The following is a 16,977-nucleotide window of genomic DNA, read 5'->3' on the forward strand; positions in this document are numbered from 1 at the left end:
AATGTAAAGTTGTTCAGTGCCATACACAGACTTAACGCTCCAAACCAATACTTTTTTTGGGGGGGTGTTCTACATTCTACAGTCTGTTGAACATATTCTTGATGGAACTCTTCTTCTGGACTCCTCCAGATAAATTGACTGCTTTCTTCAGCAACTTCAAACACTTGATTCCTCACTAAAGCATACCTGAAAAGAACTTTCAATTGCTGCAGTTAATTGTCGGTGTTATTAAAACATGCAGGTTAAAAATTAATTTTAACAATCTAGAAGGAGGTTTTTAAGGTTTCTGTTGGATACAGTTCAGCCAAAGGGATACCCTCTTATAATCAAACTTTGAGAATAATTGCTTATTTAGACTGTAACTTACCTTCATCCAATCCTCAGAAGACCATTGTCGCAGTCCCTTTGCCCATTCCAATCTAATTTTCGCCCTGGTTGGTATGATTTTTGCTTTCCTTGTTGGCTGCCTAACTTTCCGCCCCGCATTGTATAGAGTCCTTCTCACAGTTCTCGTTGATATTTGTATACCACCAGCTGGCAGTGATTTTCTCAGGTCAGTAGTAGAAGTGCATTTACATGCCAATCATACAAATTTTCTTACACCTCTGGGGCTCAACTTTGCATTCTGGCAAATTTCATTGTTCTTGGACATTTTTTTTTCTACTCACTGATTTTGAAAAATATTGAGCCTTATTGCAATTTCCTGTTGTGTGTAGCGACCTTCATTAACAAAGTTCTTGCAATGGCAATTTTTCTCAGTGACAAATCACCAACTACAAAAACAAACTCACAAGAGACACAGAAAAAACGGCTCCTTGAAACAGCCAACTCCGACTATCAAATTATGCAGAAATACCAACCTATGACCTGAAAATTCACAAAATGTAGTTCAAAATGCACATAGATGTATTCCACACATTCCTAAAAATGTCCTATAAGAGGTGATACCACCTATAAAGTACACAAGCTAATTGAGCTAGTATTGAGAACTAATTTGTCTTTAGTCTAATAATTTGGCCACCTCTGTACTTACCAATTTGGACATTCTTTCTGTGTCATCTGGAACATTTCTTCAAAGTGGTTTCTAGGCTTTATTGCACAGTGCACTGTCACTGTGATTATGGCATGGTCATAGAACATCAAGATTTTTGCATGCCCTTCTATCTCAACTCGAATCTTGGATCATATTATAGTGTGATCCACTGAGCAAAATAAAGTTTTGCTGTTTTATGCAGCAGTTAGTTATAGGATGATAAAGGTGTGTTTTGTTTTTGTTTTTTTTGTTTTGTTTTTTACAATCGGAAGCTGAATGTGTCTGGAATATACAAATTGTCTGCTAATTTTGACATACCATACCATACCATACCATACCATAATGTTCATTTTTCAAGGCATGTACTTATAACAAAATATCTTAAAAGGAGATTTCTTAACACATTCTTGTACTGCCATACACAAAAATACAGTAGAAGTCCGCTATAGCTAGTACGGCGTATAACGAGAACTCCACTATAGCGACGATTTTTTCTGTCCCTTCAAAATTTCTATATATCGTGTATCGTCCTTTGGTTACAACGAGAGCCCTATCACTGACACATCCGTTATTATGAACGATTAAGCGCGTGCAATTTTTTCCTTTACCGGTATTTATACACCCCAGCGATGATATTGCATGTGATCAATTACCTTCGGCATCGTTTCCTCTCTATGTGCACTAGCGAGTTCTCTCGTCGACATTCAAAGGCAATTACATGTTATAAATCTCATTTTTGGTCCATATTAAAAATTTATTGTTTTTGAATTCAAAGGCAAAGTCGGAGTCGATTAGTAATACCCGTCGACTGCTGTTCCGTAAAGTAAATTCTAAATGAAAGAGAACATATTTTCGTAATAAATGCGTAAATAACGTGTCCGATAACGGTTGTTAATAATAATAACTTAAATGTTTCCACCTTTTCAATACAATATATTCACAAAATTACAAAATTATACGGTACTAGTTTCGACCCATCTAGGGGTCATCATCAGCCGTATTGGAGCAAAGATCATTTGTGGCGAAATCCTAAGACTTATATATTGTTCAATACGGACCAAAAACATGAAATTCATAACCATCAACGGTTGTTAACTCGTTAAAAATTAAGGCTGACTGAACGACCGCTTAATTTTGAGACTAAATACTGCAATTAAGTAAGAATGGGATACACCTCGAGATATGGCTGAGTGCTTAATTGATTTCAGAGGTTAGTTTATATTTTCCCACGTCTGGTTAGATTACGGAAAGGCTATTATGAAAATTTATAGCGAGAAGGTTATCGTTTCTCTACTGACGCTTGAAGTGTGTTTTCATCATACTGTGCCCGTTCGCACGTCCCACGACAGATTACAAAATGGCGCCGACCGAAGGTATGGGCCTTGTAATCTAAAACAAGCAAGGAATAGTCACCTGCTATGATGTCTCAGAGGTCCATATACTTCACGGAATGGTCATGTATTCTAGTAAAACGGACAGTGGACGGTCTACAGTATTGTTTTCAAAAAAATAGAAAAAACATTATTATTAAATAATCTTCATCTTGAATTTTCACGACATCGAGAGCGGACGCAATTATCGTCATCGGATATTTCTTTTGGAGAAGCAAAGGATTGCATAAGAGAAAAGAAAGAATACAACGATTGAATAAGAATAAAATATAAGTCTTCGCCTGAATTCAAAATCAGTTGAGACGAAAATAAATGTACTGAAGTCGTTACGTAAGAAATCGCGGATACGACGAAGATACGAAGAAAAATAAAAATAAATTAAATTAAGGATAAACGACGTCAGAGAAGAATACTGAAATGGCAGTATATTGCAATATTATCTTCAACATTGTGACTGTCAAGAAGATGATCAAGATGATGTGCTAAATTCACATGATGGACCGATCTGGGAACAATTCATCTTACCATACGACCTGGAAATGACGAGGAAGGCGACGGGTAACCATCCGACCGAGCCATGACGTAGGAAGGCGACGGGTAACAAGATTGTACTACCAGAACGAAGGAGCGGATGACGTTCCAGATGTCTAACCCCTGACCGAACCGAAGACCCATCTACATCCAATGGGAATGGAACAGCTGGACCAGGGACAACCATGAGCGAGCTAAGTCATTCATAACATTTCATTGCATAATTTTTGGTTTGCTTACACATGTACCTTAGGTATGTGCTGATGGCAATTGTAGACCGATAATATAGCAATGCAAGTGATGATTACCAACAAAGTGTAAGATAATTAAGTTCGAAGTTACGATTTAATAATATAGCAATAGTTTATGCTATATCGACCTGAACATTTGAAAGAAGCGTGAGGTTTGTAGAGAAATATGAAACAGCTGATTGAAATGACATACTGGGAGATTATAGAGATTTCATTGAAGTAATGCATGAAGTTGACGTCACGTATGGTTGTGCGCGGTGTAGAAAGAAACATGGAATTACGCATTTGTTTGGTTCATAGAAAGGGCATTGAACTTCGTATGTAAGTTATGAGAATCTGCGACTTGTAAATTTTATTAAGAATCTGTGTGGTATTTTATCGTAGTCGTCAAGTTGGGAAACGCGATATATTTTTATGGAGGCTACGGTGTTTATATAAAATTGATGTTGTAATGAGAATATGAATATGGTAATTAGATGAAAGTTTCGAGTTATGTATAGTGATTTGAGAAGGTTTTACGCGATGCAGGACCATCATGTCCCTGCAAGTTAAGTTGTGCCACACTACAAGTGAATTATATGATTAATTTGCGTAAGAGTGCCCACACCGCAGGAGCTACATAAGCCAAGGTACGAACTGGATTTATTAGTATAGATGTATGCTCGTGACGAAATTGTATCTCAGTATAGATGACTTATTATGAACATTAGAATTATACGACTTTGAATAGCTGTAGTTAACCAGAAGCATTACGATACCAATATATATGAGATTATGTTTTCCAAACCTCGCAACTTAGCGCTTCCATGTTAATTGCAAGAGAGTAAAGTAGCTTGCATTGTGGTTGAATGTTATTGAAAGATAACTAATAAAAGGGACATTGAACCTATTAGGGTATGTGTGAGAAAGCCAAAGATTAAGCTAAAGTTAGATAGATAGCTAGATTGGTTAGTATTCTCCGTTTTGAACATACATTTCTTTAACGAACTTCAGCTAGGGAAAGGCTAGAGTAGGAGCCGTATTTAACTGGCATTAGGAAAGAATGCCTTAGTTCGTAAGGCGTTTCAAGGCACAACGAGATCGTTGCAATAAAATCATGTCTTCGGATTTTATTAAAACCTAACTTAATATACTCAGTTCTATTTTAGTTTTCCTATAATTCACTCAGAACCACTTAAACGTATTCCAATTAATTCACACTTAATGTATTAGTGTATTTGAAATGCATTGCGGCTGGATATTGTATCCAAGTGAGATTGTTTAAATACGACTAAAGAAAGTGAACTTTCGGAATGAGTTAATTGGGTCGATGTTATACTTACATTTCAAATGCGAGGTGGACCACAGATGTGTCCAGTGAACATTGTAAATGAGCAAATATTGAACTTCAACTTCACAAAGGAACTGATCATTTTAACAATTTAAATACTCAATATTATCTTTTGTTTGTCATACGAGCCAGCGCTGACTCATTTTCATTACGTATTTTCAATTATTTTGAATAATGCGTTGCATAATATGAAGTTAGTTATTTAATATTTTATTAATAAATATTTTGTTATTTTTCTAATTGCTGGTGTCATGAGTTCTTTAATTACTGTCTAGATTGTAAGTTAACTACTAGCTAAGTAAGGTACCGTACAATTAAGTGTTTATTTAACCATGGCTAGTTTCTCTCGAGGTCAAACTCTGATAAGGTTGCCGGCGATGATTATCATTATGTCGTGAGTAACGATAGGTATCACCCGTGAGTTGGAATTCTCTTGGACTCACGTAAAGCGAATTCTACCGTAGGATTACATGTCCTACTTGCCATAAGTAAACCCTGAGGTATCCGCTGAGCGACTCCATTTCGTCAAACTAGGCTGCCCAACGACGAGTTAGAAAATGGAGGTATCGGGCAAAGAATGTTTAACCCGGAGCGGTTGCAATACGTATAGTACGGTTAAGTTAGCATAGGTGACGCTGTTTGAATAAGAAAACTGAAACGTTTGCAACAAAATGCGATCAGTCATCTTCAGTACGGAATAGTTTCTCACTTTGTGCATTTCCGAACTCTCTCGTCGAAATTCAAAGGCGATGTTAGAGTTGATTAGTAATACCCGTCGACTGCTGTTCTCTAAAGAAAATTCGAAATGAAAGGCGATAACACGTTCTCGTAATAAATGCGTAAATAAGGTGGCCGATAGCAGTTGTTAACTCGTTAAAAATAAAGACTGAAGTAAACGATATCTTAATTTTAATGTTATATACGGAAATTAAGGAAGAATGTGATAGGCCTACACCTCAAGATATGGCAGAATACATCACTGATTTCAGAGGATATTTCATATCTTCTCGCGTCTAGTTAAATTTTGGAAAGGCTATTTACATGTAAATTTTTCACGAGGAGGTATCATTTCTCTACATGCGTTTAAAATATGTTTTCATTATACTTATACGGTTAGGTTAGGTGACGCCGTTTGAAGAGGAAAACTTTAGTGTTTGCCACAGAAACCTCTGGAGTGATACCGTATCTTCTCCAAATCCAGGACTTTTTTTCTCAGAAACTCATGCAAAAACTCAAGGGTTGTCTTACATTTGCGGCCTAACAGTAAGATAATGGATACCTCTGGCAACTACAGCGGTTACCACGCTGCTTCTTTTCACACGTGCCCAAAACGCGTTGACAATAAACGACCGCCCCTTTACTACAGCCTACATCGCTAGCCGCAACAACCGGTTGTAGAGTGCCTGTGTGTAACGTCACTGGATCTCGGGAAATAGTGAAGAGAGTATGGCATTCATTTAGCCTCTACAAAAACGTTTCTCAAATCTGCAGAATGGCATCAAAACATACGAGCCTTCGAATTCTTAGAAAGGCCATTGCTACTCAGTGGCAGAGTTATAACGCGTCTATTATACTTGACGCTTAGTGAAATTAAGTTTTATAGACAGCAGGAATATTTTTGTGATGGACAGTCGTATTGTAAAAATACGTGGAAAAGTTATTGACGGCAAATTTTCAACGGATTCTAGTCGATATTATGATGCCAATTTTAAGTTAATGGTTATAAAACATTTGGAAATGTAGAATTATTGTGCAGCCACAAGAAAATACGGCATAGGCCTAACTAAAGCAAATTTTTCGCTGTTATGAATTCTCGCTATAACGGACTTCTACTGCATACTTCTGCAGTCTAATATTTTTTTTTTCCAGATAATATCAATGAAAGATTAAATTTCCCTGGACTGATAGAGCAGTGAGAAAAAATACTTGCCTGTGTAAAGAGCCCATTCCTACTAACTTTGCTCTTGAAATATATATTGGTTTAATGTTGTGATTTTTTTATTTTTGCTAGGCAAATTAAAACAAGTTGTGTTTCTTTTTCTCTTACAGTTGTGTATAAAGGATATCTGTTCATCTTCGGAGGATATAACGGATTGTGTGATGAGCATTTCAATGATCTATACAGATTTTCACCAGGTAAGATTTTATGAATGATCTTCATATCATTCATGATGTGGATGTAATCACATCCTAGTTGATAAACCATGAGTAGAGGCATGATAATATTGCAACCGCAATAAGCACAATGAAAATAAAAACCATTATTTTAATGCATTTTTTCAGTGTTCCTTACATCTAGTCATAATTGCACCCCTTTAAAACCAGTTCCGTTATTGTGAATTAATGCTATAAGCAGATAAAACAAAAATAGAATGATTTTGAAGATTACATAATATTTTGACATAGAATATATCTATAATTTCAGAACCATGCTTGAGCTGATAAGCGTTACAGGAAACTTCAGAGTTTTAAAATCGAAATAATTTTTAGATAACACATGCAACGACTGCACCCAGTACCTCATTGTAAAGAGAAGGAATCAGTATGCACAGCAACAAGTGTCTGATCTCGGCATGAGATATGCAAGTAATGCAATAGTGCCACCACCGTGAGATGTAAAAATTGCCATGCCGCATGGCTAACAATTAGTGTAGTTCTCAACTTGGGCATGCTAGCACGTTGTGCGAGGTGTAATTTGTTTCTTCTAAGTAAATTCTACAGTTATATGGCGAAAAAATTAAATACAGCCAAAACTAGTTAGAACGTTTTTCTGGAGACCAAAAAAAAAAAAAAAGTCATAAAGAGGGAATGTACCAAAAAATGAAAAAACCGGGCAAATTGGCCGTGCGGTTAGGGGCGCGCGGCTGTGAGCTTGCATCCGGGAGATAGTGGGTTCGAACACCACTGTTGGCAGCCCTGAAGATGGTTTTCCGTGGTTTCCCATTTTCACACCAGGCAACTCGAGACATTTCCAGAATTACAGCACGTGAAATGATGTTCATGCGCAGAACAGCAGGCTATACAAAATGGGATCGTATAAGAAATGAAGATGCACTTAAGGAACTGAATGTGAAACCAGTAATCAATTACATCTATGATTACCAAGAAAACTGGAAACGTCTCGTTCAAAGGATGGAATTTGGAAGACTACCAAAGGAGATCCTACGCTGCCAACCAAGAGGACGCAGATCTATAGGACGTCTAACGAAGCGATGGAAAGAAAATGGAAGACCGTAACGGGCCACACTGCCCAATTCTTGGAAGGATGATTATGATGATGCATCATGTATACAGGGGGGTCCAGATAAAGTGTTACAAGCATATGCAGTAGAACCTTGATAATTCGAAATCGGTTAATTCAAAATCTTGCCTAATTCGAAGCAGCTTTCGTTCCCGGAAACATTCTACTGCTGATAGTCGGTAAGGCGGTACATACACAGAAGGAAAAGAAACCCCAAAAATATAATTAAATATGAACACTACAAGATAAAATAAATTAACGGGAATTAGGAATTAATATGTGACAGGAAAACATTTCACTAAAATTCAGGTGAAACCTCTTGTGGTCTATAATTTTATAAATGGGGTTGTTACTTTTCAATTACGCATACCCGAAACGTTAGATAAATACAAACCAATTTGCCTGTTCAAAACAAGAAGAAATGCGAAATAACAATAACTCATAATACTTATTTGGAAGCAACCTTCTTAAAATTCACTACCCTCACTTTTAAGAAACAGTTAGGCGACATTATCAAGATACAAGAAGGAACCCGATTTACTGAATACCCGAACTAAAATTAAAAGAATGCGAAGATGGACGCTTTTAGAAGTCCACACACCCGAAATCTTCAGACCCGAAGTTGGTACATTATCTTCCGTGGAATCTGGAGGCCAAAAGAAATAGAATTGTGAAGAGACTTACATGTTGGTTCAAGCTGCAGAAACACATTACAATTGTCTACTCATGTAGAAGCACTAGTAGCTACCATATCCAGAAGAAAAGTAAATAAATAAGAGGATGTTCTTGTTCAACAAAGAAAGATTTCCGAGGGCAAAACCCTCACTCAAATTCCAACTATCCAGGCTCCATATCGTAGATGGGAACCAGATCCTGGGGCGGAGCAAATACACCGCCTTCCTTCATCTTACTCAAGCCACGACTCATGGTGTCCCACTGCTATAAGCTATAACCAGCATGGCCCACCGACAGGAAAGAGAGAGTGAGAAACTCGCTCTCAAGGTGACACCACAACTTAGGACACGGAATCGTACCAGACCAAGTTTGAGTACAATAGAAGAAAACATTAAAGCAATATAAGCACATGGGCTCCATGTCGAAGATGATAACAAATAAACAATGTGAGCAAAGCCATGCGGGACGTAATCGTGGAATACAAGGCAGAAATAATTTCCGAATGATACCAATTTCTATAGCATGAATGCAGTTTCGAAATATGGTTGGGGAGAGCTAAAAACACGTCACCAACATGACAACATGAAGTACGGTTTTGCATGTTATTTAAATTGTTTAATTCGAAATACGGATAATTCATAATTCGAAGAACAATGTCGGTTCCGTTACCAAAATTCAGACTTTTAATTTGAAACTGCCTTTACATTTTAAAAAATTGTATTTTACAGAGTAATTTAAATTCAAAATTTCTCCGCGTCATGAAAGAGCGCGTCTTCCGGAACGTGAAAGAGTAACTTTGCGCACTTTCACCTACTTCGACGTGTCTACAGTGTGCTTCATATCTGCTATGTTTGAGCGGAATCGTAATTATTTTATATTCAGCGTTTTTAGGGCGCCACAATATCACGTAGCAGGCAGTGTGCGGAGAGGTAGAATCCACGAAAACTGGCGATGGTGACAGTTGGCAAAAAAGCGTGGCTTATAGCCTATAATCAATTAGCACGCACCAAACAATATTGTCAGTGCTGGTGAAACTGCATTGTTTGATTGTTTTATTTTTTTAAATGCTGAGGCCAAACGGACTTATGGTTTTAAAGGAGAGAATTGCCAGCCGGGAAATGTACTGTGTTGTTATGCAGTGCAGAGTGCACACTGCACACGGAAGCGAGGATTCTTTCCCCTGTCATAGGAAAGTTCAAAAAGCCACGATGTTTTAAGGGCATCGGGCACTTTCCATGCCAGTACAAGGCATCTAAAAATGCAGACAGTACAGTAATCTAAAAGATAAAAGCATTTGCATAGGGGAGCTGGCATAATTTTTCCTCGTCTTTGAATCGGGTTTTTCTTCCTTTCGTTGTGTGAGGTTATGTTTGTCATTGTTTTATACAAGAGCATTATTTGAATAATGTAAATGCTCCTTGTTGGATAAATTTCTGAAATAGTGTTTTCCATGTCATTTGAAAGGTTTAAACTGAGAATCAAGGTGATTGCATGCATTAATGGGTCTTAGAAGTGCCATGGCGGGAAATCTTACAAATATGATTACTGTACTGTTGTAATGTGGCCGGAAGCTAGAGACTTTCTCCCCTCGTCATAGGAAAGTTCGATAAGCCGCTATGTTTTAAGGGCATCGAGTACATTCTATGCAAGCACAAGGCAATTAAAATGCATACAGTACAGTAATCCAATGAATAAAGCACTTGCACACGGGAGCCAGTATAGACTTCTCCTCGTCTTAGAATCGTGTTTTCTTTCTTTTGATTTCATTGCACGAGGTTAGGTTTGCCGGTGAGTTATCCAAGTGCATTATTTGAATACTGTAAATGCACATTTTGGAAATAGTTTTTTCCATGGCATTTGAGAGCTTTAAACTGCGAATCAAGGTTAATTGCATGCAGTTACAGGTATTAGAATATAATATATATATAGTGTCGCCGCAAGGGTTGGCATTTCTGAAGTACGTGTTGGCGGTTAATTCGAAATCACGTAATTCGAAGTCCGATTTTTGCGTCTTAACGACTTGGAATTAACAAGGTTTTACTGTACTGTATCTCTTAAATTAATAGATAAAGCCGAATTATTAGTCTTCGAAATGTTATTGGTCGAAGGGGCCATCCAGATTGTAATATGGGCATTACCGTATTTACTCGCATATTAGACTGCCTCATGTACTAGGACACCCTCCCTCAATGGCTTTTTGAGACAAAGGAATTGAAAGATATAAATCTTGCATACAAGACCACGCCCCTCACCAACCGTAATTTGTGAGAGAAGAACAACGATTCTGCTTCGAAGCGGGTACAAGCCTTACTGCAGTTCCAATGACATCACACAAATTTGTGAATAGTTTTGTCCGTACGACCCTGCAATAGAAACACGCGTCATAGTCATGTGGTACATCTGTGTTTCATAGTTAAGATATGTTGCCTCTATCTCTATAGAACACTTTCCCGCCTTGTCAGTACTTTACATATTTTATTATATTTAATTACCGTACATGTTTCGAGAGCCAACTACTCTCTTCTTCCGCGGTGCCAAACATTAATTCATCTTTGGACTTGGTGCATTGGTACAAATAGAACAATTATATATAAATCTTGAAATTGTTACAATATTTGTCTGAATTTCACATTTCATTTACTTACTATGTCATTTGTTACAGACTTTAAACTAGAATTTTCAAACCGAGCTCGATAGCTGCAGTCGCTTAAGTGCGGCCAGTATCCAGTATTCGGAAGATAGTAGGTTTGAACCCCACTGTAGGCAGCCCTGAAAATGGTTTTCCATGGTTTTCCATTTTCATGCCAGGCAAATGCTGGGGCTGTACCTTAATTAAGGCCACGGCCACTTCCTTCCCACTCCTAGCCTTTCCTGTCCCATTGTCGCAGTAAGACCTATCTGTGTCGGTGCGACGTAAAACAACTAAATACAAAGTATGTTACAAGTGTTTATTTATATATCCACCTATTCAATACAAAGAGATCTTTTTAGAAATTAAATATTATTATAAAATGTTAAGGGATATGTTTCGCCCATATTAAGGGCATCATCAGCCTCAAATTCAAACCTGTATGGTGAAAAATCAGGATCCTGATTGCTCTTACAAGCCATAAAAAGAGGATATCATTATAGGTGTCAGGCTAAACATACAAAATATTAGAATGTCCTTGGCTAAAATTGCAGTATCAAGCTGCATGTCATAAGTTCACATGAATATACTTTCCGGAGCGTTGAAAAACTTCCTGGGGTAGGGCAGTAAACAGCTGTCTTTATAATGAAACAGAAATGTGCCTCCTTGAAGATGATAAGAAAAAGCAAAGCTGATACACTGTTACAGATGTCAATATCGTATGTTGTGATAAGACAACAGATCTCTTAAATGGATCCTGATTTTTCACCATACAGGTTTGAATTTGAGGCTGATGATGCCCTTAATTTTAAAGTTTTGGTGGAGACTAAAGGACTTGCCAATATCTGGCCCTGTTCTGCAAGAAAAGGCGGTGTATTTCCAGAAGGAGGTTTAATGAATGGGACCCTAAATTTACTGCCAGTGCTGGGTGGCTTCATCGGTGGAAAGAACGGTACGGAATTAGGCAGCTTAATATCTGTGGAGAAAAACTGTCAGCTAAATCCGATGAGGTTGTGAAATTTAAAAAGGAATGTCAGGTAATAATACTTGCTGAAGGATTAACCGGTTAACAGATTTTTAATTGTGATGAGACTAGGCGAAATTTCAAGATGCTGCCATCAAAAACTCTCGCAGCCCAAGCCGAGACGTCTGCACCTGGCTACAAGCGTAGTAAGGAAAGATTTACTGTTCTTGCCTGTAGTAATATTACTGGGTACTTACAAGGAAAATTGCTTATGATTGGTAAAGCAAAGAAGCCTAGGGCATTTATAAAAATATTTCTGTTAATGCTCTTCTAGTCCATTACATGAATCTGAAGGCTGCCTGGATGTCTGCGGACATCTGTAAAGACTGTTTTGTTACACAGTTTGTTCCAGATGTAGAAAAATTTCTAGCTTCAAACACTCTCCCTAGAAAACCTCTTCTTCAACTAGACAATGCTCCATCACCCCCAAATGAACAGCAACTTAGAAGTTGTGACATCAAATTCACGTTCCACTCTCCTAACGTGACGTCATTATGCCAGGCAGTGGACCGAGGTGTACTGGAAACACTGAAGACGAAATATCGGCGGAAACTCCTTTCATCCTTGATTGTTGGCAAGTTTCTTTTCGTAAGATACTTGGAATGTTTTCGTTCAATACTGCATGTACTGTGCAATTGAACTCATAATTCAATAAATAGAGTGCTGTAAAACATGTTCTTGTTTTAGTAATACAGTACGGACTTCCTGTTTGTTTTAGTTAATTTTCAAAGTAATTCTGTATTATCAGATATTTTCGCTGATCCGACATACTCCAGGTCCCGTTTGGGTCGGATAATCGAGACTCTGCTGTAGTTTAAATTCGTTATTTATTATTGACAGCAGAGAACAAGAACATGTTTGTTTATTCAGACTAGTGCAATAATATTTCGTTCATGGTTAAATTTGACAACCAATCGAACTGAAGAATTTGACAGTTATAAAAGTAGCTAGCATGGTTATCACGTAACCGGCAGCATAGTAGCAGCTCGCCCCATAAGGTCTTTGACAGCAAGGAGGACATATTGTTTCGTTCAGACCAAAGTTACATCACTTTAATTTGTGGATAAATTAGATGAAATGAAGAATTGGACGGGATTAAGAGGAGGAAATTCTAATTCATGTGAGGTATCGGAATTATAGCAGACTTAAGGAAAGAAGAAGAAGAAGAGAGTAGAAAATATTTTAAGAGAGCAACTAACTTTATAGATGTTATTTATTATTTTACGAATTGGCTATTTATTATTTACGATTTTAAAATAGTGGCTTACTTTATAGATGTTATTTATTATTTTATGAATTGAAACTGTTTTAATTTAAATGGCAAAGTAAATGTTAAATTTAGACACGAGGAAACATTTTATTCTTTTTAAATGTAATTAAGGACTAAAATTAACATATAGTGATTAATTTAATAGACTTTATTACAGTGAAACCTCAATTCTCCGTTTTTGGAGGCACCACGGAATAAAAACGTACAACACGGAAAAATGGAAAATCCAGGAATGAATGGACCACCTACTATTTGGCTTATCATCACAAAAATGAAATATGTATACTTATAATCTTACAAACACCACTAAACCAAACCAAACTACAGCCCCAATGGCCTTTCACCTAACAACCGACTGCTGCTCGGTCCGAAGGCCTGCAGATTACGAGGTGACTCATGGTCAAAGTGACTAATCCTCTCAGCCGTTATTCCTGGCTCTCTAGACCAGGGTCGCCAACTCACCGTTAAATAGCTCCTCAATTAAAGGTGGAATGAATGAACCTGGAACCAGCCCTCATATCCAGGTAAAAATGCCTGACCTGGCCGGGAATTGAACCTGGACGCTCCAGGTGAGAGGCAGGCAAGTTAGACTGTGGGGCCGGTTTCAGACATTAATCACTGGTACGCAACTTAATAATCTCGAAACTTTACATTCACTTTTACTGGGAAAACTTAGTCAGTTTCTTCTGAAAACTTATTTCAATTCAACAACTTTGATCAGCCAAATTTTTCGAAAAATCTAAAGCCCCATTCACAATGCAAACATAACGTAACGTAAACTTAAAAATAACGTTAACTTAGAAGTTAGCGGCCATGTTATATAATAGAACCAAGCTCTTGCGGTTAATTTTACGTTAGGTTTAAGAACCAGCCAATCAAAGCAGACGTAAACCTTGTATTTTGTGCGCGATATAATGACTTCTTTCGATGAAACACTTGTAATTCTCTTTCAAAACAATCTCTATGTGTATGTATGACAAAAGGAAAAAGAATTACAAAGAGGCTGTACCAAAAAAGATTACGTGGAAATAAATATGCTGTAGCAATGAAATCTGACGGTAAATGGCGGGAGACAAGCGGACGAGAGACGATTCCTGTCATAGATAATACAGTATCCCTGTATATATATTTTTAACATTATGACAGACTACTAGTTTACGAAAACGATATCATCCAAACATCTCATCGGACTGTGATAACTATATAGGCGCATGGATGCCGGTAAAGGAGACCTTGCACTTCTTTTTATTAGGAAAGGGGAATCAAATCGTAAGATAGTGTCAAACAGTTCAGGTTTCATCCACATGTACAAAACGAACTGATGAGGGTAATTTCTTACAGTAGATTACCGTACCGAAATCGCTCTGAAATAACCTTCTTTGATTCAAGGGATGAACCCATTTTCTGCACCGTTGTTTAGTTTGCCTTTTCATGTACATAAAGTAGCTCCCAGGAATAAAGCAAGAGATGTCTGAAGTAATATGAATTCTGCTACCACGTTGATTCCATCGAGATATTAAAATATAAAACTGCGAGATAGCCTAAAACCCGACTTCCATGCTAAATAACATGGCAGTGTTTTGATTGACTGTTGTGTACACTTTACGTCCATGTTATCCACAAATTTTACGGTTACGTTACACCGTTAAGTTTACGGTTATGTTTGCATTGTGAATGGGGCCTAACACCTGTAACGCCAAGCCAAACGACAATCGACCACAAGTAGTTTTTAATTCTCTAATCTAATAAAATAAAGCACATTAGATACAAAAGCACCCAACACAATGGCGAAATCCTTTTTGTTATATCTTCCATTGTAATTTAGTCACCAGTATACTGTTCGTAGTCAGTTTGTGGAAATCTTGTACCGCGTAAATTAGGCCTACATCGCACTTTTAAGGGTTATGTTGAACTCGAGAATATGGTTTTGAATGTAAGTATCGATCCTCAAGTTCTCGAATGCGTTATATTTAATTCAAAATCAAATTGGAAAGAGAAAAAATATCATTAACCCTTCCGAAATTACGGTTATTTGCGACCTTGACTCAACTGGAAAGCGCGCGCGCTGCATAAGTCGGTACGACTGCGAAATGGTACAAAGTTTTTAAATGTAACGTGCGCAAAAAAAAAAAAAAAAAAAAAAAAAACAGACTGCAGTTTTTATAACATTTTAGCACAAAAACGTGAAATTCCCAGTCGTATATTAGGACCAAAACAGTAATAGGCAATCCCAAAACATCCCATGACTTCATGTACAGTATGTAAGATTCTGATCTCGATAACATAATCGTACAATATAAAAATAATATAGAAGCCTCCACCTTATCAATACAATATTTATTTACAAGATGCAGTAAATTCAGTACCAGTTTCGACCCCTATGGGGTCATCCTCAGCTGTTATACATTAAATCGGTTTCAAGAACATCACATAAGGTCTAATGTCTTTCTATCACTGACCCAATTTGACAGATCATGAAAAAGTGAATATAACAGTAGTATAATGGATCTTTTCTCATTAACTAAAAAGTTGCTTATTATGTAAAGCGTCATCTCATTGTAACCTGAGTCTAGTAAACATTAAATGAAGTTTACATTGGTATATGTGGAATTATTACATATTTACATATATATTATTGGAACATATGTTGTCTATTAAAAACAAATATATACACATAAAATTTGACCCGCTATAACAGGCCGTTTAAAAGTGGATGAAATGATAAAGACAAGATAAAATGGGTCCACATTTAACTCTAGTTTGTACTGGTTTGTTGTTGCTGCATTATTCTTGTAATATGGTAAGTACACAGTGTTTATATTCTAATATTTGAACTTGTGATAGTTTTTGTTCATTCCGATGTTTTCTTGATTAATGCTCGTATAATATATTACAGTTGTCTTGATGTACTAAATTATTATGAGAAATTGCATGCACCATTGCTAAGTTAAGATAATGCCTATTTTAAACTGGAATATTGAGTAATGCCGTGCATCTTGGGATTAAAACTATGTTGGTGTCAACCAATATACATAAGTTCTAGGTGATAACGTGAGGGCTTCCTTTATATTGTAGACTGTAATATCTGAAATTAGAGATAGATTGTGTAAGAATCGGCGTGTAATAGGCTAAGAAAAGTGTAATTTATGTATGATATACTTACGTTGAGTGTTGACACTGTGTATGCTGCACGGCTGCACGTCGAGATCTGTTACGTGTTATTCTGGGGCTGTAGTTCGCGGATATGGAGGGGAAGTTTGGAGGGATGGGAGGGCATCTGTGGAGAGAGCGGAACTAGGATAGGGAGAGTCTTTGGACGGTTCATTTGTATGTATAGGCTGTTGTTTTTTAATTCTTTTCAGATAATGATTTTTTAGAAAGGGAATGACTGTATCGAAAAGAATGTTAGTATTTTCTGTGATTTCATTTAGATTGAAATTTGGGTTGACGTATTGATCTAAATTAATGTAAAATTCTTCCAAGATGCTGAGCAAGGGGCTTTTGGGGTTTGTATTCAGAATTTGCATGTCATGGTTAATATTTGTAAATCGATGTTTTTGTTCATCGATGTGTTGTCTCATAGCTGAAAAATGTCTGTGCTT

At 37.1% G+C, this 16,977-nt stretch overlaps 1 protein-coding gene across 3 annotated transcripts in view; it reads left to right on the forward strand.

The window, feature by feature from the left end:
- LOC136881060 (kelch domain-containing protein 3) overlaps positions 1 to 16,977 on the forward strand; it is a 132,102-nt gene that overhangs the window by 58,464 nt on the left and 56,661 nt on the right. For all 3 annotated transcript variants that reach the window (XM_067153668.2, XM_067153670.2, XM_067153669.2), the window contains one exon: positions 6,586 to 6,672. In XM_067153668.2, coding sequence (XP_067009769.1) covers positions 6,586 to 6,672 — 87 coding nt within the window. The remainder of the gene's footprint in view (positions 1 to 6,585; positions 6,673 to 16,977) is intronic.

The sequence above is a fragment of the Anabrus simplex genome, chromosome 9 (assembly GCF_040414725.1).
Source record: "Anabrus simplex isolate iqAnaSimp1 chromosome 9, ASM4041472v1, whole genome shotgun sequence".
Taxonomy (NCBI): domain Eukaryota; kingdom Metazoa; phylum Arthropoda; class Insecta; order Orthoptera; family Tettigoniidae; genus Anabrus; species Anabrus simplex.